The sequence below is a fragment of the Natator depressus genome, chromosome 24 (genome assembly GCF_965152275.1).
Source record: "Natator depressus isolate rNatDep1 chromosome 24, rNatDep2.hap1, whole genome shotgun sequence".
Classification (NCBI taxonomy): Eukaryota; Metazoa; Chordata; order Testudines; family Cheloniidae; genus Natator; species Natator depressus.
This window is the reverse complement of record NC_134257.1, coordinates 345,527-371,240: the sequence shown is the minus strand read 5'-3', so window position 1 is coordinate 371,240 and position 25,714 is coordinate 345,527. Positions and strand designations below refer to the sequence as shown.

At 41.7% G+C, this 25,714-nt stretch overlaps 1 protein-coding gene across 2 annotated transcripts in view; it reads right to left on the bottom strand.

Moving 5' to 3' along the window:
• ASH1L (ASH1 like histone lysine methyltransferase) overlaps nt 1-25,714 on the bottom strand; it is a 156,225-nt gene continuing 130,511 nt past the window's right edge. The window contains exons 11-28 of one of the 2 annotated variants that reach the window (XM_074938716.1): nt 23,095-23,301; nt 22,292-22,438; nt 21,092-21,200; nt 20,749-20,910; nt 20,459-20,553; nt 16,742-16,899; nt 15,469-15,621; nt 14,956-15,010; nt 14,720-14,852; nt 13,911-14,159; nt 13,389-13,475; nt 12,659-12,749; nt 7,283-7,421; nt 6,782-6,954; nt 6,239-6,405; nt 4,910-4,950; nt 3,827-4,128; nt 1-2,261 (exon numbers count right to left, since the gene is read on the bottom strand). In XM_074938716.1, the coding sequence (XP_074794817.1) occupies nt 2,170-2,261; nt 3,827-4,128; nt 4,910-4,950; nt 6,239-6,405; nt 6,782-6,954; nt 7,283-7,421; nt 12,659-12,749; nt 13,389-13,475; nt 13,911-14,159; nt 14,720-14,852; nt 14,956-15,010; nt 15,469-15,621; nt 16,742-16,899; nt 20,459-20,553; nt 20,749-20,910; nt 21,092-21,200; nt 22,292-22,438; nt 23,095-23,301 (2,560 nt within the window). In that variant the 3' untranslated portion in view covers nt 1-2,169. The remainder of the gene's footprint in view (nt 2,262-3,826; nt 4,129-4,909; nt 4,951-6,238; nt 6,406-6,781; nt 6,955-7,282; nt 7,422-12,658; nt 12,750-13,388; nt 13,476-13,910; nt 14,160-14,719; nt 14,853-14,955; nt 15,011-15,468; nt 15,622-16,741; nt 16,900-20,458; nt 20,554-20,748; nt 20,911-21,091; nt 21,201-22,291; nt 22,439-23,094; nt 23,302-25,714) is intronic. The other variant, XM_074938717.1, reaches the window with a different exon arrangement.

Here is a 25,714-nt window from a genome sequence, read left to right as displayed (position 1 = left end):
AAAGTTTTTCCATTTAATACTAGACTCTCTCAGGATTGAGATGCAGGCTTTTTATGCAATTACATCCAATGTTAAAATTGGTAATACATAATTTACAAAGATTAACATCAAAACAATGATCTATTTAGATATGCTTTTGTAAAAAGGAAATATATTAGCAGCATTTATTTTCAGCAATCACACAGCCTACACCCATGCAGACTAAGAGTTCATATCTATTTGCAATAATGTAGTGCTTCCTGGTCTTAAAACAGCGATCCTGGTGACACACTGGTCTTCTCATTATTATAAAATAACCAAAAAATAAAAAAAGTCATTAATTTCTACACCAGTAAGAAAAACAATTCTTTGCACTTACCTAACATTTGATTGTCTAAAAAACATTTTGTTTAGTCTTTCAACAAAAGAAAGATAAAATGACAGAGCTAGTGTCTTGCTTCTGTACGCACTTTATTTTTTAAAAAGTTTTTAGTGTTTAACACCGTTTGAGACAATGATTTCTGTTATTAACTAAATGAGACAACCCAAAATTTTGGACATGCGATATTCCTACTACACGCACGAGTATTTTATACTCAGGGTTCCTGGTACTGTACAGTGCTTCTCTACAGTAAGAAAATATTCCAAACTATTTTCTTATTTCTTTTTTTTAATAAAATATTTTTTTCCTCAAAGGGTTTTTTCCTTTCTTTTTTTTCTTTTTAAATCAACACATAAAAGTTAATGGAATGAGTCATGTTCCACTAAGAGTAAAATAATTATAATAATAATAACAAGAATGTACATTAGGACAAGCTTGGTCCATTAAAAAGGAACATGTAACTACCGTATTGCTTTACATCCACGCAGCAGATATATACAACTTGGCACATTAAAAACTGGTTTTTCTTATAAGAACATCTAAAACAGGACTGTATATGCATATGTACGTCTGAAAGACAAAAAAGCAAAGCTATTTTAAAGGGGCAGTGTATGCCTACTGCCCCCTCCCTTTGCCACTAGCAGGGCCTGACCCAGAGACAGATGACAGCTTCACGGCACTGGCTATTGGGGAAGGTTACATGTTGAAATATAGGGGATCCCAGTACAGCACTAGTTTATGGCAAACTATGGCAATCACAATTTCATGCAGTGAAAAGTTAGCGCCTTGGCTGTAGTCTTTGGCAGCAATACTTTCATAACGGCAGAGAGAGGGAGTGGTAAAATACACTGTCTCTTTAAGAGACAGACGTTCTAAGCTGTACAGTTAGAACACAAGAATAGTGTTATTAGTTGATATATTCTACAGTTCACAACAAATACTCGCTCTGAATACTGCTTGACGGTTCATGTAGTGAAGGTTTCTTTTTTTTTCTTCTTTTAACAGATTTTAATTTGCACAACACATTGGACACACAAGAACCACAGCTTATCAAAAAAAACCAACAGCAATGGCGTCGTCAGGATTTGACTCGCTTTATAAAATTTATCTGCAGAAAAAATGTGAAAAAATTACACACCCCCATTTCAGGATGTGGAACAACAAGTGCTTCAAACAACCAACTCTCGTTTCACTCTGAGCTGACTGGGGGCTTTTCCTCTCTACAGATCAAAGGAGCATCTGGGCACTGGCCGTTTCACGGTGAACCTTTTATACATCCTGGTACATTTCTTTCCCCTCTGAACTTGTGCAAATCTGAGGCCACTCCTTTATGGCAGCCTTTATTTTAATCCACTGGGTCTTCACCCTCCCTACAGACTTCATACATTGGTACACACCACTGGCAGTGCCAACGGTATCTTGTACAATCATAGGACAACTGGTCTGTATGGGGAATATTCTCATCAGAGTAAATCAGTCCTCATCCTTCTATTTTCCTCCCCTTTTTCCCTCCAAGTGGGGACATTAAGCAAAAATAAATTAAATCTGACCATCTTGGACAAATAATCACAAGGTTTTCTCAGTACCTAACATCAATACAAGGCACGCCCAACAACACACACACCATAAGAGCACTGCAGAGCAAGACAGGGCCACCTGCCTGCTCAGACTTCTAAGTGCTAACTGTATTTATGTCAGTTTTCTTCTACCCTCCTCTTCTTGGTTGGTGTACAGAAAGGAGGGGGCTTCCCCGTCAGTCTCTAGCAGACCTGGTAGTGGACTCCAGATCACAGTCTGTTGTTGGAACATCACTTCCTGAAGCTGCTCTCCAGGATGGTGAGAGTACGCCTCCTCAATTTTCTTCCTGATCCTTCCTCCAGCAGGTAAGTGACATCAATAGCTGCAACAGACCACAGGGCTCTTAGTAAGGAGCTGATACAATACAATTCATTGTACCTGATGCTCTAATATTAATCCATGTAACATGACAGAGAAGTGTGGTCTACTGGTCTGAGGACAGAAACTCCTAGGCTTTCATTCTGGTCTTACATAAACTCTCTCTAAGGCATAGGGCACGTCTCTAAAGAACTGATCCAAAGCCCACTGAAGTCAATAAGAGTCTTTTAATTCACTTCAAAGGGCTTTGGATACAGCCCTCAATCTCGTGCCTTTTCTCTCAATCTTCTCATCTGTAAACCAGAGACAATAATAATTAAACTACCTATCTCACTGGAGGGAGGGAGTGAATAATTAATGACAATGGGCTGTGAAAAAGTCCTATATAAATGCCTGTTTCATTATTAACAGGAGATTTCACTCAGATATTTAGTGGGAATTGTAAATGCTTCGTAAGTACGGCCCTACCAAATTCATGGTTCATTTTGATCAATTTCACGGTCATAGGATTTTAAAAATAATAAATTTCATGATTTCAGCTAATTGTAGGAGTCCTGACCAAAAAAGGAGTTGTGTGGAAGTGGGGGTTGCAAGATTATTGTACGGGGGGTTGTGGTACTGCTACCCTTACTTCTGCGCTGCTGCTGGCGACGGCACTGCCTTCAGAGCTGGGCAGGTGGAGAGAGGCAGCTGCTGGCCGGCAGTCCAGTTCTGAAGGCAGAGTCACCACCAGCAGCAGTGCAGAAGTAAAAATGGCAGGTACGGTATTGTCACCTTTACTTCTGCACTGCTGCCTGCAGAGCTAGGCCCTCAGTCAGCAGCTACCACTCTCCAGCCACCCAGCTCTGAAGACAGCAGTGCAGAAGTAAGGATAGCATGGTATGGTATTGCCATCCTTACTTCTGTGCTGCTGCTGGCAGGGTGCCACCTTCAGAGCTGGCCACCCGGCCACAGCTGCCACTCTCTGGCCACCCAGCTCCGAAGGCAGTGCAAGAAGTAAGGGTGGCAATACCACGACTCTCCCTAAAATAACCTTGCAATCCCCCTGCAACTCCCTTTTGGGTCCGGACCCCCAATTTGAGAAACACTGGTTTCCCCTGTGAAATCTGTATAGTATAGGGTAAAAGCACATAAAAGCAGATTTCATGGGGGAAGACAAGATTTCACGGTCTGTGATGTGTTTTTCATGGCTGTGAATTTGGTAGGGCCTGTTCATAAGAATGGCCCAACTGGGTCAGACCAAGGGTCCATCTAGCCCAGTATCCTGTCTTCCGACTGTGGCTAGTGCCAGGTGCCCCAGAGGGAATGAACAGAACAGGTAATCAAATGATCTATCCCCTGTCGCTCATTCCCAGCTTCTCGCAAACAGAGGCTAGGGACACCATTCCTGCCTATCCTGGCTAACAGGAAACACTTGTGCAGAGAACACTGGACACAAAATCATGTCCAGTAGCAATGAGTTCAGTTAAAAGCATTTGCTTTACTAATATGCCATGCATGACTCCAGAAACAAACCTAGAGAGGAAATCACTGTATTGCAGTGTACTGACGGAAGGGGTGCTTGCTCACCATTTTTCCCTGGGATTTTCTCTAAGAGGTTGAGCAGGATTTGATTAAGTCTCTCTCTCTGAATATGCCGCCTTTCCTCTGGAGTGCACAGTTGCCTTGTGACAGAGTTACTTTCCTCCACCTTTTTATCATTCTCACAGCCTTCACTAGAGACTGCTTCTCTCTCTGGCTCTTCCAGGCTACGCATCTCATTTGAAGCTTGTTCTTGGCTTGCTAGCACATCCTCAATGAGTGGAAGGGGATCTTCTTCTTGGTTCAGGTCTTTGATCTGTGGCTTTGAGCGGTCCGTCTTCCAGGATGATCTAGCAGGGAGAGAGAGGTGTAAAAATCATAGTTTTGGACACACGTGACAGGAAGGTCAATTGTCAATGAGTCAGCAACCCCAGCTGTGGAGTGGCTTACGAATTTTCTGTGGTTTGGAGCCAATTATACAGTAGTATCCTTGGAGGGGAAATCTACAGCCAGACACCATAATTATAAAGCATGAGAGGCAATGCCCATAGCATTAGCTTACCTTGCAAAACTGCAAATGTTATTGCACGTTTCCCGGGTTACTTCTGCATATTTAAAAAATAAAACATATTTCTCCTCCTACCCTGAAAATTTTTTTTTCCCAAGTGCTTAAGCTCATGATCCACTGAGAACTTGCTCTCTAATCTTCAACAGTCTTGACTAGTGTTTTTAACCCCCTAAATGGCATAAGACTGTGGAATCTCTGAGCCTCATCCTGATGTCAATCTGCATCACCCTCTGTTTAGGGATCTCTAGTGGCTATTCTGCCTTTGCAGTGGTGGGCTCTACGGTCTCCCATGACATCTCTCAAACCGTTTCTGCCCACTTTCAAGAGCACCTAACCCCCATCTCTTTCTGCAAATGTGTTTCAGGAGGATTGCTGCTGGCTCCGTATTTATTACCATTCCCCCACACTCGTATCTGTTTGAATTTTGAGCAGGTTGTTTTTAATTACTTCGCTTTACTGTTTTTACAGCATCTCAAGGGTATTGATAGGGCATGGGTGCTTTACAAATAAAAACAACTATCCCACCTCTTTCATTAAAGAACAACTCAGTAGGTAGGACTCACCTGCCTCCATTTCTCTTGTAGTTGTCTGGTACATAATGAGGCTACAACAATAATAAAGGTCACAGTTAAACAAACAAAGCACTAAGAACTAAGCATTGGACAGTATAAAAATATCACAAATTAAATCCAATGTAGAAGGAAGAGCTGGCCTGCCTCATGCATTGGACTTTAGTGGCTGAGGAAAAGGGATTGTGACCCATCATGATAAATACAGGGTGCAGGCACAGAGCTAATCACCCCTTAGCACCAGCCCCTATTACTCCTCTCTCAACACTGTAGCCCTCTAGGTCGCCTGGGTAAGTTTCAAAACCAGTGGGATATTTTGCTATAAAACACTGCTATTCAGAAAGCCTGATTTTCCCTCTGTGGGAATATGGATAGAATCTCTAGATCATATACAACAGCTCGCTGCTCCTGAGGAGGAGAAACAAGCTCAGCTATGAAAGCTCTGCCAAGTCTGGTGCTTCTGAGCTTGGGGGACTAAGCTGCTGACACTGCTAGGGGTAGGGGTGTGTACAGGGAGCAGCTAGTACTTCCAGGGAGTGGGGTGGTGAGTGAGAAAGACAGGGAAATGTGAAGGTATCAATGCTTGAGATAGGGAGGGGCACCGCACTCCATGGTCTGGCAGCCTATCTGGAGTTCTCTTCTTGATAAGAGACATGTAATTTTCAGTGCTGAAGGTCAATGATATGCAATTTGATGGAGCTGAGAGAGAAAAATTTGAAATTACGCCTGTTCTATTGAGAACCGTTGTTTAGGGTTGACTAATCAAAACAACTTTTAGGAGAGCAACGGGCTTGGGATAGTTAGACACAGAATGTGGGATGCGCTTACACTCTAAGCGGCTTGGGACAGGGAGCAAGTCTCTAAATAAATTAATGTTAATAATGTTACTATTAATATTTATGCCTGGGGTACAAAGCCAGCACAGACAGGGTAACTGTGGGGCTATTTTCTGTGAAGTTCACTGAAATATGAAAATGTTCTGCAACTGCTGAATTGTTGCTTGAGTCAAGGTTCAAGTTTTCTCTAGCCAGGAATGTCTTTGGTGAAAGCAGCACTGGGGTTTCTGTTGGAAACCAGGATGTTCAGCCTTGCACATCTCCATTCGTTCTAAGTGCATTTGAGAATTGGCAATGGTCTGCCTGCAATCAATTTTCTTTTCAGATTCTTTTCTGATCAACTTTCTATCCAGTCTGAGTGTAACGTTTACATGTCAGTTCTCCTTGGTTTACCAGGCTTCATTCAGAAGCAGTGAGGCAACAGTTTTCCAAGACTGTGTTCTGTATTATATTAAGAAGCTGAAAGGTCATGAGAAGAGACACTTACTGAGAAGTCTCTCTTGGGTGTGAGTTTCTTGGGGAAGTGGTCAAAGGCATACGGCTTGGTGCAGACAGGATAGCGATTCCGGTGGATTTTATAGAAGAGGTGGGCTGATTTATCAAGGCGGTAATCACAGATATACACATCCTGCTCCTTCACTCCTTTTGGCCTCCCTGCAGTTATAGCAAAAACCAAAGTGCATATAGCATTCCAGGACAAGAACAAACAGCATACACTATGGTATAGAGATGTATTGTGCGTACTTACACTGAGGTCCCAGCTACACTTGTTCTACTCAATTCAGATTCATAACAAACAGGGGAATCTCTAATTCATTTTAAGAAAGAAACTTCCTTGCTCTAATCCCACTACACACCCATCCACATTTACAATATATGAAAAAAATGAGTAGAGAAGGAAAATGCAAGGAGGTGGGGCTGAGGAGAGCTGATGTGAAGGGTAAAGAGGAGGAAGGGAGCATTCTCTATTGTATGTGGAGAAAGACAAATCCCAATGTGTTTATTTTCTCACCGAGTAAAGCCTGCTTACCTTTACAGTAGGTGTAGAGGTCCAGCACACAGCAAGTCCCCACCACAGCCTCTAAGGGGATAATCTCATACAGTGGCACCCGGAACAGCTCATTGTGATAAAACCTTCGGGAAGGGGAGTGGTGGGTTTCATGTGGACGGAAATAATGATGACCAAATGCAAACCGCTCCTCTCTGTTAAAAGGTGTGAGAGACAGAGAGACTATTTCCCTTGAGCTGTGGTTTTGACTTCACTTTATGCTCTATACTCACCACTCTTTTTGAATTATCTATATTGCCCTTTTAGCATTGGTTATGACCACAGACAAGGTCACACCAATGAGCCTTGTGTTTTCTTGTTTACCCCTTCAGCAAATACCAATAATAATTCCAGTCTGATCTCTAGATCTTGTGTCATAAAAATAACCTTTTCTTTACACTCTTTAAAGAAGACTATTACAAGTTATTCTGTTTTCGGCAGATACCCAAAATGTCTTGAGTGCAGAAGGTGCCTTGAACATACTTTTCATTTTTCCAGAGTTTTTCTATGCGGAAGATATCAAGTTTCTCCCTGTTAATGTGGGATAGCAGCCGGTAGGACTGCCGGACAGGGTGCCCATCTGGAGTTCTTCGGCTGTCTCTCATCAGATATACGCAGTCACCTGGCAATAGGCAGAAGAGACACATCCTGTAAAGAACGTCTCATTTGACACAGTGGCCCAAAAACAGAGAAGCGGCTGGTTTAGTTAAAACAATAACATGACACAGCTGCCCCATATTTAATTCTGAAAGAGTAAAATACAACTAATGCAGAGCCAGTGAACAAGGGTCAGATTGCCTTGGTCATCTTCATGACACGTTCTACTAGCAGAGAATGAAACATAACTTGAATTTTATGTCCCCAGCCAAATGTGATGACATAGATTCATCGATTCCAAGGCCAGAAGGGACCACTGTGATCAATGGTTTGACCTCCTGTATAACACAAGTATAGACCTTCTCCAAAGTAATTCCTATAACATATCTTTTTAGAAAAACATCCACTCTTGATTTCAAAATTGTGAGTGATAAAGAATCCACCATGACCCTGGGTAAATGGTTCTAATGGTTAATTACCCTCACTATCAAACAGTTACTCCTTACACCCAGTCTGAATTTGTCTAGTTTCAACTTCCAGCTGCTGGATCATGTCATGCCTTTTTCTGCTAGACTGAAGAGCCTATAATTAAATATTTGTTTCCCATGTAGACACTTATAGACTTTACTCAAGTCACCGCTTAATTATCTTTTTGTTAAAATAAATAGATTGAGCTCCTTGAATCTCTCACTATAAGGCATGTTTTCTAATCCTTTAATCATTCTCATGGCTCTTCTCTGAACCCTAATTTATTAACATTCTTCTTGAATTGTGGGCACCAGGAATGGACATAGTACTTCAGCAATGGTCACACAAGCGCCAAATACAGAGGTAAAATAACCTTTCTAGTCCTACTTGAGATTCCCTGATTTATTCAACCAAGGATCGTATTAGCCCTTTTGGTCACAGCGTTGTACTGGGAGATCATGTTCAGCTGATTATCCATCATGACCCCCAAATCTTTTTCAGTCACTGCTTCCAAGGATAGAGTCCCCCATCCTGAAAGTATAGCCTACATTCTTTGTTCCTAGATGTATACATTTAGCCGTATTAAAAACACATATTTTGTCTTGCACCCAGTTTACCAAGAGATACATGGTGCTCTGAATCAGCAACCTGTCCTCTTTATTATTTACAACTCCCCTAATTTTTATGTTATCTGCAAACTTTATAGTGAGGATTTTATATTTTCTACCAAGTCATTGATAAAAGCATAGGGACAAGAACCAATCGCAAATCAAGAAACACACCTGACTGATGAAGATTCCCTGTTAAGTTTTTAATCCACTTAATGTGTACCATGTTAATTTAATCTAGTTTTTTAATCAAAACATTATATGGCACCAACTCAAACACCTTACAGAAGTCTAAGTATATTATGTTAACGCTATTACCTCTATCAACTAAACGTGTAAACTTATCAAAAGAAGATATCAAGTTAGTTTGACACAATCTATTTTCCATATACTCATGTTGATTTACATTAATTACATTATTCTCTTTAAATTCTTTTTTAATTGAGCCCTGTATCAGGCGCTTCGTGGTCTTGCCAGGGATTGATGTCCGGCTGACAGGTAATACCTGTAATTACCTGGGTCATCCTGTTTATCCTGATACAACTGATCAGTTAAACTGATACAACATTAGCTTTTATCCAGTCTTCTGGAACTTTCCTGATGCTCCAAGGCTTATTGAAAAATCAACATTAATGGTCCAGTGAGCTCCTAAACCAGCTCTCTTAAAATACTTGGATGCAAGTTATTTGGAACTGCTGATTTTAAAATGTTTAACTATAGTAGCTTCTGTTTGACAATAATGTGCTATCACCACATGATGAGACTATATCATGCTTTTTCCCCAAATACAGAACAGAAATATTTATTGAACACTTCTGTATTATAAATGATTATTCTATCATTTCTATCTAGTAATGGATCAATACCATTGTCAGTATTCTTTTTGTTCCTATATATTAAAAAATCCCTTCTCCTTATCGTCCTTAACTCTGCTGGCCATAGATTTCTCCCTGTGTCCCTCTGCTTCCCTTATCAATTTTCTACAATTCTGAACTCCTGATTTATTTTCATTACTATCAACTTCCCCTTTTTTCCAATTTTATATCTATAATCTATCTATCTATAAAAAAACAGCTGCCTTCACTCCCTTCTAAACCAGATTGTTTTTTTATAACCAGCACAGCCTTCTTCCTCAATTGTGGTTTATTGGGGATCTAGTAAGGAGTTCTTAAATGATTCCCAATTATCAGTCTCATTTTTCTGATTAAATTCTTCCTCCCAGCTGATTGAGCTCATAACTGTTTTCAGCTTTGTGAAATTCGCCCCATTAAAGTACCAAGTATATATATTACTTGTGCGCTTTATTCTGCTTGCACATTATAAATGCAACCAAGTCATGGTCATGTGCACCTAAGCTACTATTAATTATTAGCTCAGTTATCAGTTCTTCTTTATCTATTAGGACAAGGTCTAATAAAGAGTTCCTCCCCGCTGTCTACAACATTTGAGAAAATAAAAATAAATCATCATAGGTGGTAGGACTGACCGCAAAAGAGGATTTGGCTAGTAAAACGTTATTCAAATTTGTAATCGTAACTGTAATGTTCTCTAGACTACCTAGAGAATAAATCATTGATGATAAAGTAGATCATTGATCAAAAAAGCACTAAGCCTCTGACTACTCTCACACAGAACTCTAACAGGAGTAAAGCTCCTGAGAGATACATGCAGCTCAGGGGAAATGGATTAAAGAGGGCCAAGCAAAGGGAGCATTCTTGAGAATTGTGACTCTTTGCTCAGTGTAACCATGGGACAGTTCCATGAACTTCTGCTTGTTCTTTACCAATGAAAGGAAGAAACAGTAGGGAAGTGAGTGTGGCCCAGAACTCAGAGCAAGTGAGAATGCTAGAGAAATGCACAGTGTCATTCAAAATGCCACAGGATTTAATGTGCAATATTTTAAAAGATATTTCCAACTGTATTTGAATCCATTCACAATGAATGAAAAGCTGTGAAAGCCCCAGGAGAGCAAGTTCTTCAGCCCAAGACAATTAGTGGTTCTGTGTGTGGCCCTGCAAAGCTGAACCCTTTTTACATGCAGACAGAAACTGGTGTTTGTTTGCAAAACCCACTATCCATTTGTATTCTCCTCACAGACTGATATCATCTGGGATCGGAAAAAATAGCTTTTTCAGCTAATTTCTCCGACTTCAGTTCAGAGTAGGTTCAGCCTGTGCCTTGGTTACTTCCAAAGCTTCACACAAGAGATGCCAGGCAACTAGGGCTGTAGTCTGAGAAGTCAAGTTCCATGAAGACCTGAAAGATTTCATGATCCCTGGGCCTTTTCAGTCAATTTTAGGATTAAAATAAAAAAAAAAAAAAAAGTTAAATAGATCATTTGTCAAATTTGTACATATTAAAAAGGGGCTCTGAGACTCCTCCTCCCAAATCTATTTCAGGGATTTACACTGCTGCCCATCACCGTAGTAACTAAGAGATATCTATATACACACACACACACTGCAATATGTCAAGAAATGACAGACATAAAAATGAAAGCTCTCTTTTCCTGTGTAGCCCTGACATGTGCCCTGCTGCCATAGGCCTCTCTTTAAACCCTTTGGCACATGGAGTTAAGGGCTTTTCTTCAGGGAACACCTCCTTTTCCTATTAAAAGGCCTGAGAGGCAAACCTTCCATGCTGAGAGAGACTGCTGGCCACCCAGCTGAACACTGGGAAGCAAATGAGAATGTTTAAAAGCTTTGACATATTAAATTAATAAAGTTTCAGCTTTTAAAAACAGAGAAGCAACTTTAGTCCCCTCTGCCACCCACAGGGAGAGAGCAGAACAACTCCAGCATCTACTGTACATGACTCTCACCTCTTAGAGCATCCTGAAGTAGAAACATGGTCAGATTGGTGGCGGGGAGAGCTGTGGCTCAAATGCATTTCCTCACTGACCTCTGGACACAGGGAGAGCTTGTCTGCAAAGCCAGGGCTCAGATGACTAAGTTCTAAGCATATTTTCAATTGGAAATTTACCCCAAAATTACTCATAGGTGAAACAGGAATAACTCCCCCTCGGCCCTGAAAGGCAGTTTGCAGCTGTGAGAGTGCAAGGGGACAGCCTCTGTGCCACCGTTCTTGCTCCCTGGGGTGTCCAAAGAGCTGTGCAAATCTCAGGCCATTGGTGAATTTATGGTATGGAAGTTCCTGTTCATTCTACAGAGTACAACTCCAATTGCAGAGTTTCCTAGCTCTGTATGTTGGAAAATCTGTGCCGCCCTGTTATTCTGACAGCTCTGTATTGAATGGGTGGTTCAAGATTGGTTCAGTACATTAATAAGACTCTGGGTGTTAAAAAAAGACAAAAAACTAGCTGAAACAGAGAAGAAAGAGAAGGAACAAACCTAGAAGCCCAATATCCCCCCAGTCAGCAACCCAATGACAGAAACCAAAACATAAAGAGGAAACCAAATGTCTTTGGTGTGGCCAAGATGGTTGCTGCAGAGGGATTCTAAGAAAGGCTGAGGAAATGAGCATTCCAGAGTCCCACACAAAGGATGGAAAAGGCACTGCTCCTGGTCTCTTTTTTAGTTACTCTCCCCTCTCCTGAAAAGTCTCCCATCCCCCCACACCCCTTAATAAACATACCAACTGGTTTAACTCATTCTTGATCAGTTCTCTTTATATTGTATGGATCTCTTTCTAACCTTGTCTGTATCTGTGGGATGAAATTAAGAAAAAGAAAAATTCAGGTTCAATATCAGGAAAAGTCTCCTGACAGAGACCTCTATGAGATCTGACCCCTACAGGGCTTGGGGCTTTGAAACAATTACTAGAAGTATACACTGTGAGGAGCAGAGGAGGGGATGGATGATCTAATATGTCTTTTCCATGTCCAGCGTATATGGTCCTATGATCTATTCACCTTGGTACCAAAGTGCGTCTGAGCCCATGCCTTCCTTCTTGGACTTGCTCTTTCCTGTTAACTCCCAGCAGCTGCCTCAGCTTTCTCTCTTTGGCCAGAAGGAAGCTCGTGCCTCTGCTAAAGAAATGTAATGCCTACCCATCAATCAGTCTGTATCATCTCAGCCTCCTCACTATGTGTCACCTGCGTAATAGCTAAGAGCATGATTTCATATTCATATGAAAGATGCATATATTTGAATCAAGGTCAAACCAGAGTGTTCTTTGTATCTTCCTTTCTGATGGAAATCACAGCAGTCACAGAGAATGCACACACCTTGGCGCAGCAACAGGTCATCCCGTAACAGACAGATGAAATAAACACAGCCAGGCTGGGCATAATGGGGACGAGGAATCATGGGGACCTCCTGGCAAAAGAAAGAAATGAACTGGTGAGATGGGGTGACCCTTTCATTACATCATTTACAATCTGTCCAGCACCGGGGCAGAGGCCAACCATATATGCTGCACTTTTGGAAATGCTCAGTAGAGCTGGACACAGAATAAGAATTAATATTTAACAGAATTAAAGAGGACTCAAGGAGATTGTAATGTAAAGCTGGAGAGCCTCAGGTGCGCATTTCCTGTCATGTTTGAGCTGTCAAAAGCTCTGGGCCTCACAATTCTATACTGGCCTAACCAGACTCTTCTGCCTTGGAAAAAGGGGAAACTCTTCTGTGCAGTTTCTCTTTTCCTTGGGTAGGAGATGTAGGATTCTGGCTACTAACCTGCTCCCAACTTGATTATTGTTGCAGTTGATAAAACCTGGCATGGGTTGCTTCAGAAGCTTGCTTTCTGCCTTTGCTAGCCCAAGAGAGAGAACTGTGAACTGATCCCACACTATTTGCAGGCCAGCACAAAGCTGAGAGCAACAAGAGTTAATTCTTTATTAACTCCATAGATTAGTTACACTCTGGCTAATTGGCACATGCAATAATATAAATGCGCAAGAAGTATTACAGTTTGTGATTGTTACATCAGAGCAAGAGCAACTGAAAATAGTTTACCCTGTCCACGGATCGAGGGTCACACTGTTCACACAAGTAGTGTTCAACATCAGAATTTACACCCATGCAATCACAGTGCTGCCAAACCTACAAAGAAATCCCGATTAGGAAGACATGGGTTATAATTTGTAAATAAAACACATCTCCTCATGAGACAGATTAAGAGAGCATAAGAACAAGCAACCAAAAAGAAATGCAGGGCTTTCTGTGAAATATTTCACATATTGTCAGATAAAAGACAATAAGATCTGTATGCTGTGGTTTTTATTAATCATTGCTGAAGTTTTAACGTCTCTATATAAATGTATTGCTGGCTGTTTTATAAGTGTTAGCTCCTATCTCTAGTCATTTTATTAGCATTTCCTGTGTGGAAACAGCAGTGCTAAATTCTCTTTGGAGAGAAAAGGGAGATCTGGAAGTGGGACTCTGCCGTATCAGCTGCATGGAAGCTGTGGATATAGGAACTATTCACCATGGGGAAGGTGGAGCTGGACACTCCTTCTCCCTTTTGTTCCCCCTCACCATGCACTTGTCACACTGGATCATGAGTCCTTCGTCTTTGTAAAGGCCACAGATGCAGCGGATTACATCCTCATCTTTCTCATGCCCATTCTCCTTCTCACAGATGGACGTCTCACTGCTGTCGGCTTCGCTTGCTGTCTCCCCCACGATCTCATCGATCTGGGCAGAAGCTTCATGGCGAGCATTGTAATATGCCTTCCGTAGTCGGCACACGTCACGTCCAATTGGAGACTTCCTGCCATAGTATTTCTGAATACAAACAAAAGAAGCAACTCACTCTTCTAAACACCCCCAACCTTGGGCACATTCATCTACTCTGCCCACTTCAGTGTGCATTCTTGGGAGATGGCCTGCTCTGCTAGCCTCATGTACCTCTGGGGTAGGTATATTCACTCTACCTACTGCCATATGTTTCTGGGTCAGATGTCCCTGCCCAGCCAGCTCTTGTGTACCTCTGGGGCCTGCCCCATATGTCTTAGAGGCAGGTGCATGTGCCCTGGCTATCCCTGAATGCCCCTGAAGTACAAGTTAAATCCTTTGAGAAGCACCCTGGTCTCTTCAGGCTGGAAAGATGCACACTATTCACAAGCCTTTACTTTGTTGGCACCATGCAGCTGGAGCAAGTTGAGAGAGCAGGCTGAAGGGAACAAGTTACCAGTGTGATCTCTCTCCACTCACTTGGCTTGTCAGAGGAGAGTTATATGACTCTCTCTCTCTCTCTCTGTTGCAAGAACCTCTGTTGCCATGACCATTAATTCAGGCCACACCCACAGTGCCTGTGCTGTAGCTTTATGGCTTGGCATCCTCACCTCAGCATTCCGGAAGACCTTCAGCATGTCCCCATCAAAAGCTTCCACAGTTTTATAATACCCAGTCAAGATCTGCTTCTCAATGGTGGCAAGGTCCAAGGGGTCAGAGATCTTCTCATAGTAATCTGCATTTCTAAAAGAGGAGGGAATCTATAGTGTCATTTTCACCAACACGTCAAAGATGCACAAACTGGTTAGAATAAAATTACAGATTGGTCTGAGAAGCAAGAACTTACTTTTTCTTTGGAGGAAGGTTGAGCAGTGGAGCTGCGAGAGCCTGCCTGGAAGAGTCTGTAAAGGAAGCACAGAGTTGAACACTGCTTTGCCATATCAGAATTAAACAAGAGATGTAAACAGTAAACTCAGTCTAAAGAGAGCCCCTTTTTCACCCTCAGACACAGGGAACAGGAATTGTTGGATATTTTAAGGAACTGGCTGTTGGGTACTCTTTACGTGTACAGCACTGAAGATCAGTTCACACTGCAGCAGCATCTTGCACACTGAATCAGAGCTGAATCTATACAAAATAACTTTTGTAGGACAGCCCCACCTGTGGTAGCAGGAGAAGAGACTGTGGGAAATGGAGGCTGGAGCTGGGGGTAGGATAAGGGGCAATGGAGAAGAGGTTGTTTGAAGTCCTGAAATAAATGTATTCTTCTTTAATACATTATGCTCTGATGACCCTCATCCCTGTGTTCTGAAGAGTGATAAGATCTCAATGCAGGCTGATAGCAGAGTGTCTGCTGCACCTTTGTAGGAGATGATGCTGTCACAGATCTCCTTGAAGATTTGTGCAAGGCGTGCAGCACGAGCCACTTCAATGTTCTCTTCAGCTGCAGCCAAGCGCCGTGTTCGCACAGAACGGGAGGTTTGCAGGGCTGAGAACTGGGTCATGAAGACATCTGAAAGAAGGGACAAAGAACAACCTTTATACAGAAGTTCTACCTCAAGAGGAACTAATGTCCTTCTCAAATTGAATACTTAAGATGACGCCAGATGGCGTCTCCTCTCCTGCACCAAGTTCAGAAGCATATTTCCTGTTAGCACTGACACTGATTTGGGTTACAATAAAAAGTAAAGGGTCAGATTCACTGGTAGTCTCTGGCTGTTTTGTGCTGCTCTAGCCAGCTAAGCTGGATTTATGGCTACGTTGTGTTGCTACAGCGGAAAAAAGAAACCAGAACAAACTAGGGAACGTGAACGAAGGCATGTGGGTCCCAATTTCTCACTTAGCTGCCATAGGGGAGCCAAAAGCTGGAATGGGGTTGCATGGGTATAACTGAGGGTAGGATCTGATCTTCTGAATGGAGTGGTGTTTTGGAGAGGGGTTTGTAACTTTCCTTTGGCCGCCACATGTCCCATCCCCATAATAGATGGCAAGCCAGAAAACCTTGTTTCCCAAAGGCCTAAACTCAGAGATGCTCACTGTTATGATGATAATGAGAACTCTCAGAGTTAGCATGGATTGCTGCTGCAGGTGCTGAGCAGCTCTCTTCTCATTAAGGACCAATCCTGCCCTGCATTATTTATGCTGTTATGCCAACTCCCTAAAATGGCCACATCAGGTTTCTCCTTCTCTGAAAAATCACCTGTGGGGAGAGGGGACAGGAATTCCAAATGAACAATAACATTTCCAGTAGGAGCTGTGAGCCTTCAGGATCCTGCAGGGGAACACAGGAATTTCCATACTGAATCAACCAGCGGTCTATCCAGTCCAGTCCCTGCCTCTGACAATGGCCAATACCAGATGCTTCAGAGGAAAATGTAAAACTTCATAATGAAGAATAATAAAAAAATATGCCTGTAGAGGGAGTTTTTTCCTCACTCAGAGTGACAGTGAAAACAGATCTGTACATAAACACCCCAATCAGTATTTGAAAAGCTATTTGGACTTGGTAGTAACTTTCTATTGGATCTGTGAACTGATTTGAATTATCCATGGCTGTAAGCTTTCACACCAATGTGATTTGACTAGGTCCCCCAGAAGAAAGAGGTAACAGCAGGAGACTGTGCAGGCCTCACCAGATTTGATGTTGCCATCATCACGGCAGATTCCATTCCAGCGGTTATATAATGATGCAGAGTGGATGTTGTCACTGACATGTTTCACTTCCTCTTGTTTTTGCCGAATCTTCTCCCAATTCCGTACCAGAAAAACATGACGTTTTAGCACAAAATTCCTGCAAAAATTAAAAACATGCATTTTCAAATCACCTCACTGTCTTAATGTTGACTATTGGAAGCAGAAGAAAGAAGGCAACAGCTTAGATATTCCCTGATCTATTTGGAAGTACTGTGGGGATCTAATCTATTAATCAGTTAATGTCATCTATTATGCAGCATGCCAGAACTCCATTTGGAGGTAGTGATGGGAGCCCTTTGTTTCAGATGGGCTCATGACAGTCTAAGACTTGTTTTCTTGGTGACTTTTGACATGGCTGATCATGTGTTACTGAAATGGTAACTAAGTGATGATGATGGTGTGTCTGGAACTGCCCTCCAGTAGCGTGGTTCTTATTAGTGACAATGGTAATGATAGGTAAGTGCATGTCCAGCAATGAAGAGTTTGAAATGCTGCATCCCTCAAGTTTCTGTTCTGTCACCCCTGTAATACCTCTTGGAGAGATAATTCCTAAATACATCAGTTTGCTGATAACATGGTTATAGATTCATAGATTCTAAGGACCATTGTGATCAACTTGTCTGACCTCCTACATAACACAGGCCAGAGAACTTCCCCAAACTAATTCCTAGAGCAGATCTTTTAGAAAAACAACTGCTCTTGATTTAAAAATTGACAGTGATGGAGAATACACCATGGCCCTTGGAAGTTGTTTCAATGGTTGATTACTCTCATTGTTAAAAATTTACAGCTCACTTCCAGTCTGAATTTGTCTCGCTTCAACTTCCAGCCACTGGATAGTGTTATACCCTTCTCTGCTAGACTGAAGAGCTGTTGATTAAATATCTGTTCTCCACGTAGGTACTTTTAGACTGCAATCAAGGCGACCCTTAATCTTCTCTTTGTTAAACTAAACAGATAGACTCAAGGAGCTCCATCACTAGAAGATACTTTTCTAATCCTTTAATCATTCTTGTGGCTCTTCTCTGAACTCTCTCAACTTTATTAATATCCTTCTTGAATTGTGGACACTGGAACTGGACACAGTATTCCAGAAGCAGTCACATTAATGCCAAAACCAGAGGTAAAATAACCTCTCCACTTCTACTCAAGATTCCTATTTATGTATCCAAAGATCACATTAGCTCTTTTGGCCATAGCTAATGTTCAGCTGATAATCCCTAAATCTTTTTCAGAGTTACTAATAGAATCTCCCATTCTATAGTATGGCCTACACTCTTTGTTCCTAGATGTATACATCTACATTTAGCCATATTAGACCACATATTGCTTATTTGCACCCAGCTTACCAAATGATCTAGATTGCTCTGTATCAATGTCCTGTCCTCTTCATTATTTAGCACTGCCCCGATTTCTGTGTCATTTGCAAACTTTATCAGTAACCATGTTTTTTCCCAGGTCATTAAAAAAATTAAATGGCACAGGACCAAGAACCGACCCCTGCAGGACACCGCTAGAAACACACTCGTTTAGTGACTGCCCCCATTTACAATTACATTTTAAGACCTATCCATTTAGTCATTTTTAATCCATTTAATGTGTGCCATGTTAATTTTATAGCTTTCTATTTTTTAATCAAAATGTCATGCGGTACCAAGTTAAATGCCTTACAAAAGTGTAAGCATATTATATGAACCCTATTATATTTATCAACCAAATGTGTAATCTCATAAAAAAAGGTATGAGGTTAGTTTGATGGGATCTATTTTCCATAAACTCATGATGATTGACATTAATTATATTATCCTCCTTTAATTCTTTATTAATTGAGTCCTGCATCAGTCACTCTATTATCTTGCTTTGTGAACCCTGATAGCCTCTCTTGGAGGGACTACCTTAAAGACAAAATTCTAGCTTCTGGGTAAAGAGCATCAGTATGAGGAGGGTCTCTTTTCCTTTCTGTCCCCACTCACAATGGGGTATCTCTGGAAATTATGAAGTAGGTTTCATTATTTTCAGTCACATTCTTTCCATGAAAAGGAAGGTTATTTACATTACACAGCTTTGATTTTCAGCAGCATAATTTGCACAGGCTGTGCACTTACCAGTATTTACCCTACGATAACTTTACCCAAGAAACACATGTATTCCCAGCAAGGGGCCATTATTTTCCTTTCCACTTACTAGGGACTATAGCTTGGTTGCCACTTGCAGTTGCTGCAGATTGCAGCTACTGACTGCCCAAAAGGTCTAAGAGCTGACATCACATCATGCCTGCCGCCCTGCGTTATTTACGCTGACTGCCTGAAGAAGTAGTTGACTGAGTTTAAGGTGGTCCTGTTGGTCTGCGGAAGGGGTCAGAAAGTGGATCTGAGCAAACTGTAAGGGACTGGGGAACAGGCAGTCTGGCTTAGTGATCACAGCTGGGCTGGGGTCCACACGTCAGGGACATGAACAAGGGTTGGAGGAATCACTAGAGCCAGGTTCAATAAGCATGAGTCAGGAACAAAGTCAGGCCAGGGTCAGAGACCAGAGATAGTACCACGCTGAAGTCAGAGTCAAAGTCAAGCTGGAGTCTGAGTCTGGAGATCGCAGGTAGTACCAGGCTGGAGTCAGGAGGCAAGGGTCAGGGTCAGAGTCATGCTGGGATCAGAGACCAGAGATCGGAGCTGTGGTAAGGTCTGGAATTGCAGCAGGCCCAAAGTCAGATAGCTTCCTGGGGCACCCTCCAGGGTTAAATAGGGCGTTTGGCAGAGGGCCGTAGGGTACTGTCACTCTGGGTCCCTTGGGCAGTACTTCTTGCGGTGCCTACTCTCTACAGTGCTCCCTGGCCATGGATCTGAATGGCCCCCTGGTGGCATTGTGGGAATGTCAGCTGTCCCCAGGCTCTTCAGACCCAGGTTCTAGTCCATGGATCCTTACACCCTCATCCTGATGGTAATCTGTGCCCTGACAGTTCCATCACTGTATTGGTGAGCAATGCTAAGGTGTAGAACTTGCTCTCCTGGCACATCTCTCCCCACTTTTAATATATGCTTCATAAAAAAACATTACACATTCTCTCCCTACTATTTTCCTTTCTAAAGAGGTCTTAATCAATGCATCAGGCCAAACTGCTGCCTGCCCTGTTCCACTCCTCATTGCCAGCCATGCTAATGCAATGAATTTTGTTAGTTGCACAGGAAGAACCTTTGTGTGGTTGGTTCCACTCAAACCAGCACTTCATGTTGATTGGTTCTGCTTTGCTAAGAGCAGATCCCCTGCCAGAACAGCAGCAGAGAGCAGGTTGAGGCATTCCACACTGGTCTGAACAGGTGTGCCTGATTCCAGGAGTAACATAGTAACACATTACCCAGGAGCAATGTGAACACTGATGCAGTGTGTACATTCTCCACCCCACTAGTAATGACCCATTCTAAAACAGCGATTGGAAAGGCCGTTCTAATACCAATGCCACAATTTCAGATTAAGGACCACAGATCCTATCTGATCCACAACAGATCCTAATATTGAATCTATTTAACACAGATCCCAGCACCCCTTCTTCTTCAACTGGACATTCTGTGATGCCTTATTTTATGGAGAAAAGATTCATTTTGATTTTATAGCAACCCTGCATTGCCAGGGAGAAAAACAACACTGAAATCCTTCCTTACCTTTCTCTGTTGGACATGGGCTTCATCTGAAGCTGTGGGGTCAACCTGGTTGGTGTGTTCACACTTTCACTAGTCTCCTCTGGAATGTGGCCCCTCTGTAAAATAGATAATTCTGGTGAGAAAAACCAAGGACAAATGGTATGGCAATTCATTTGAGCAACAATCTCTGAACATTGTTTCTCCAGTTTTCTATGCACATATATAACAAATATGCTTCACCTTGGTCTGGCTGAAACAAACTGACTTCCCTATAACCTGTCTATGAAAGAAGAGTTGGCTATAGTACTCACCCCCTTCTTTAGTTTGTGCTTTGACTTTCTCTTCTCTTTCGATCGTCCAGGCCTTCTGTGTGTGGTTACAGGCTGGGTGGTTTTGCCTGAGAGTCCATTCATTCGCTGACTCTTGCCCCCAATTATTCCTCTGCATTTGTCAAAACCACACTTGCAGAGTTGCTTTGAAGTAAAAAGAAGAATTATTTTTTAATAAAATCACAACAATGGAAAAATCTGTCAATATTACTAAATACCAGCTCACGCACATATAGCACAGTGTGGCCTTATTAATAACCCCTAATCTGCACAGAATTGTTCATCTTTTGTGAGACTCATCTAGGTTTAGTAATGCGAGCCTCACCTGTTTTTCAACATTAAATGAGTGAAAATTGTAGTCGTAAGTCAGTTCTGTACCAGCAGGCATGTCCTTAAGTGCATACAACCCAATCCGGTAGACACCATTAACAGACCTGTAGAGAAAATATAATGAAAAATGTCCTGGCTTTTATCATCATGCAGGGGCCGCAAGGTCTGGAGGTGGTGGCCAAAAGAATTGGTGTTGGGGCAAAATTAGGCTTGTCCACACAGTGCAAGTGTTGAGAGGTGGGAAACAGCATTTTCATCGGGCCTTGAGCCAAACATTCCTCATTTTTACCATCCTCTCCTGCTTATCCCTCTCCCTACAAAGCCCTCCAAGGAACATTAAATGTATACTTCACTTACAAAGAGCAGGAAATTGTGGCTTCAAAGTGAGAGGAGTCACAAATCACATGAGGCACCACAAATTAAAGAACCACCCCGCCGCACCAAAATTCACTTATTTTCAGGGCTTCATTCTGAACCAGAAACTAACACTTGACCTCACATTATCATTGAATATATCTATTAATACTATTACTTTCCATAATTGTTTCTGTATTGAATTTTCATGTTCATATAAAGGAAAAACTAATTAGCACTGGGTAGAGCTGCACTAGGTACAGACAAGCACGGCAAGCTTCCACACCATGCTATCCTTATTATAAATCCTATTATGCTCACCCAACATTCCAGTCTAAAGCCACCCCTGCAAATCTCTGCTAATACACTCAATCCCTACCTGCTGTATTGCCTGCTATCCTAACACTAGGGTCTTTCCTAAGTAGAGAATAGTGGTCACAGATAGTGGTAAATTCTGACTATTTTACTATTATCCTAACTCACAAATACATTTGAACTGCCAGAGGGGAAAAGCATATGGATTTATTTTACTGCACCATCTAGTCTTAATGATTTACTATATCATAACTACATGACATACATAATGTAGGAGTTTCCATACCAGAACAGACTATTTAGATCCATGTAGGACAGCAGCCTGCCTCATACGTGACATTTACCTGACAGCAATACAAATCTTACACAATACAAGATCCTTAGTCAATATTTTGATGTTGTTTCAATCTCTGCCCAACTCATCTTTTCCCTATTTCGAGACCAACTTCTCTAAGATGCTCATCCTATCTACATTTTAACCACGGATATAGCCAGAGGTCCAGCATGTACAGTATTTGTTTCTTACCATTTCTGCATCTCGCAGTTAGGATTACAGCTGTGGTTGATAAATCGAGCCTCGTTGCCCATGCGATAGCTGTCAATCACCATCCCACTGTCTAAGTTCAGGCAATAATGATCACTGTGATTATGGTACTGTTCAATCATCCGGTTCCTAGAAAGCAACACAGGAAAGTTCTTGTGATTCCAACTGTCAAAGCAAAGCAGACACATAGTTACTATGGAAATAGAGTGTGCAGGAACTCTGGGAGGTGGCTTTAGAGAGACAATTGTAACACTTTACATTTACATCCAGAGATAGAGGATAAGCATTGTCATCTCTGTTTTTACAGATGAGGTAACTGAAGCACAGACAAGGGCAGTGTACTTGATCAAGGTCACTGATGGAGCTGGGATTAGAATTTGGGAGCTGTTCCCTCTAGACCATGCTGTCTCGTGTTATGCAAATTAATTGTACAGATTTCATCTTTGTCTCATGCATGTGGAAGAGGACTGTGCAAGTACAACTGGAATCCTGTACAGAGCTTGTTTCTGTATCAAATTCATATTCACTTGTGGCACTGGGCATTTACAGAACAGATGTTGCAGGCACTATGTTGCAGAGGCTAATCACCTTTCTCAGTTTGACTGAAGAAAAGTTTATTGATTAAAATTATAAATTCTATGGGTTCTACCTGGTGCTAGTGGATAGAAAAATACTGTCCCTTCCTTCCCTCCTCATACTTAGTAACTAATTCCCTATAGGGGATAACGTGTTCTCAGAGCTAGTTAGTGAGTCTGCCATTTGAAACAGTAATTACAAGTTTCTACCTGAATTCTTGTTCACTAACAACTTCTCCCAAATATTCAATGATAAACTGTCCTGCTTTCAGGGGCTCTTTCGTACGAATACCCCATCCTTTCTCTTCAGCACGGAATCGTTCCAGACACTGCACCCACTCATGCCGCTGAATCCGCTGGTTACAACATTGTTCACCACAAGGGCAAGTGTTAGGGGAACACTCAGCAAAGATCATCCTAAAATCAAAGACAAACAAGCTAAAGGAAAATGGTAAACATACATGGAGAGCTGCTGTTAAAGCAAAACACGCAGTAAATCCTGTTAAAGGTGTCACTTTTCCCCAAATCTCTGACAATGGGATACCCTTTCCTTCCTCTGTCACAAAACTGATACTATCTCAGTCCCAGTTCCTATCTCAGAAGTAGCAATACAATGAGCTGTCTATCACATGGAAGTTTGTAGGTCTACACATCCAAGTGAAGATGCAGAGCCAAAAAAACCTCTAATTAGAGCTGACTAGGAATTTTTGACACAGCTTTTTTTGGTTGTAAAATGGCAATTTGTCAAAACAGAAATTGTTCCTGGAAAAGGATTGGTTTCAGTGAATTTCTCAGTTCAAAAATTTTTTGGAAACAAGTTTAGAAATTGTGGAAATGTCTCATTTCAATATTTTCAAAATGAAAACTTATGGTTATAGGTTCAAAATGCCTTTTTGTTTCAAAAGTTAAACTAATTATAATACAATTGTCTTGTTTAAATAAAAAGGTCGAAACTGAAATTAAACATTTTGATTGATCTAAAATGTTTTTTTTTCAGATTAATTTGTAAACATTTTTGAGATTTGAATTTTGAGTCCTGATTGGGGATGAATTTTTTGAGATTTTGAAAAATCTTCCCAGGATCAGAAAAGAATTTCCTGCTCAGCTCTACCACTACTATGCTTCTTACAGGAGCACGTGGCATAATTTATGTATAGCATTTCAACAGACTCCAGTCCCGATTCTCCACTCTTTTATGTCAGTTTAGCTGGTGTGCAATTTCAACAAAGTCACATCATGGAGAAAAGAATCAGGCTCAATATCTCTTGCATTTTGACTGGCTAGTAAAAGGTATAGAAATCCCTTACACTAATCTCTGGATACCTATTACAAATTTGTGCAACCTGTTTTTTTTTTTTTTTTTTTTTTTTTTTTTTTTTTTGAGTCGCCAACATTTTTTCCCCGCCCTGTTGAATGATCCATTGGGAGAATGCTATGGTTTTAATCCTGAGAAGGAGATTATGGATTGGCTCTGCTTCTGGGATGATAAACAACAACATTTTTGGTACAGTGTTCCATTTTAATTCTTCCAGTTATGCTGTAATACAGGCCTGAACTGGAAAGGGCAGTGGACTCTATGACAATATTCAAAGGAGGATGAGTAAACTGCAGATGCTTCATTTGGGGGATGTGTTATGCTGAACAGGAAGACCTGATCTTTTCATACTTTCTGGGATTAAACATTAGAAAATTTAAATAAATTCTTAGAAAAATTTCATTTTTTCTAATGTCACTTTGTTGAATGGCAGGAAAGCAGTGAGGGACAGGAGCACTGCAGAGATAGGGTGTCGTTTAGATTCAGGAACAATGGAAAATTAATGAAATTATCATTTTTAAAAAAGATAACCTCTTTGGTAACCTAAATTATCCGAGAGTGCTAAAGAAGTTGGCGGCTGTGATTGCAGAGCCATTGGCCATTATCTTTGAAAACTCATGGCGATCGGGGGAAGTCCCGGACGACTGGAAAAAGGCTAATGTAGTGCCCATCTTTAAAAAAGGGAAGGAGGAGGATCCTGGGAACTACAGACCAGTCAGCCTCACCTCACTCCCCGGAAAAATCATGGAGCAGGTCCTCAAGGAATCAATCCTGAAGCACTTACACGAGAGGAAAGTGATCAGGAACAGTCAGCATGGATTCACCAAGGGAAGGTCATGCCTGACTAATCTAATCGCCTTCTATGATGAGATTACTGGTTCTGTGGATGAAGGGAAAGCAGTGGATGTATTGTTTCTTGACTTTAGCAAAGCTTTTGACACAGTCTCCCACAGTATTCTTGTCAGCAAGTTAAAGAAGTATGGGCTGGATGAATGGACTATAAGGTGGGTAGAAAGTTGGCTAGATTGTCGGGCTCAACAGGTAGTGATCAATGGCTTCATGTCTAGATGGCAGCTGGTATCAAGTGGAGTGCCCCAAGGGTCGGTCCTGGGGCCGGTTTTGTTCAATATCTTCATAAATGATCTGGAGGATGGTGTGGATTGCACTCTCAGCAAATTTGCGGATGATACTAAACTAGGAGGAGTGGTAGATACGGTGGCAGGTAGGGATAGGATACAGAGGGACCTAGACAAATTGGAGGATTGGGCCAAAAGAAATCTGATGAGGTTCAACAAGGATAAGTGCAGGGTCCTGCACTTAGGACGGAAGAATCCAATGCACCGCTACAGACTAGGGACCGAATGGCTAGGCAGCAGTTCTGCAGAAAAGGACCTAGGGGTGACAGTGGACGAGAAGCTGGATATGAGTCAACAGTCTGCCCTTGTTGACAAGAAGGCCAATGGCATTTTGGGATGTATAAGTAGGGGCATAGCCAGCAGATCGAGGGACGTGATC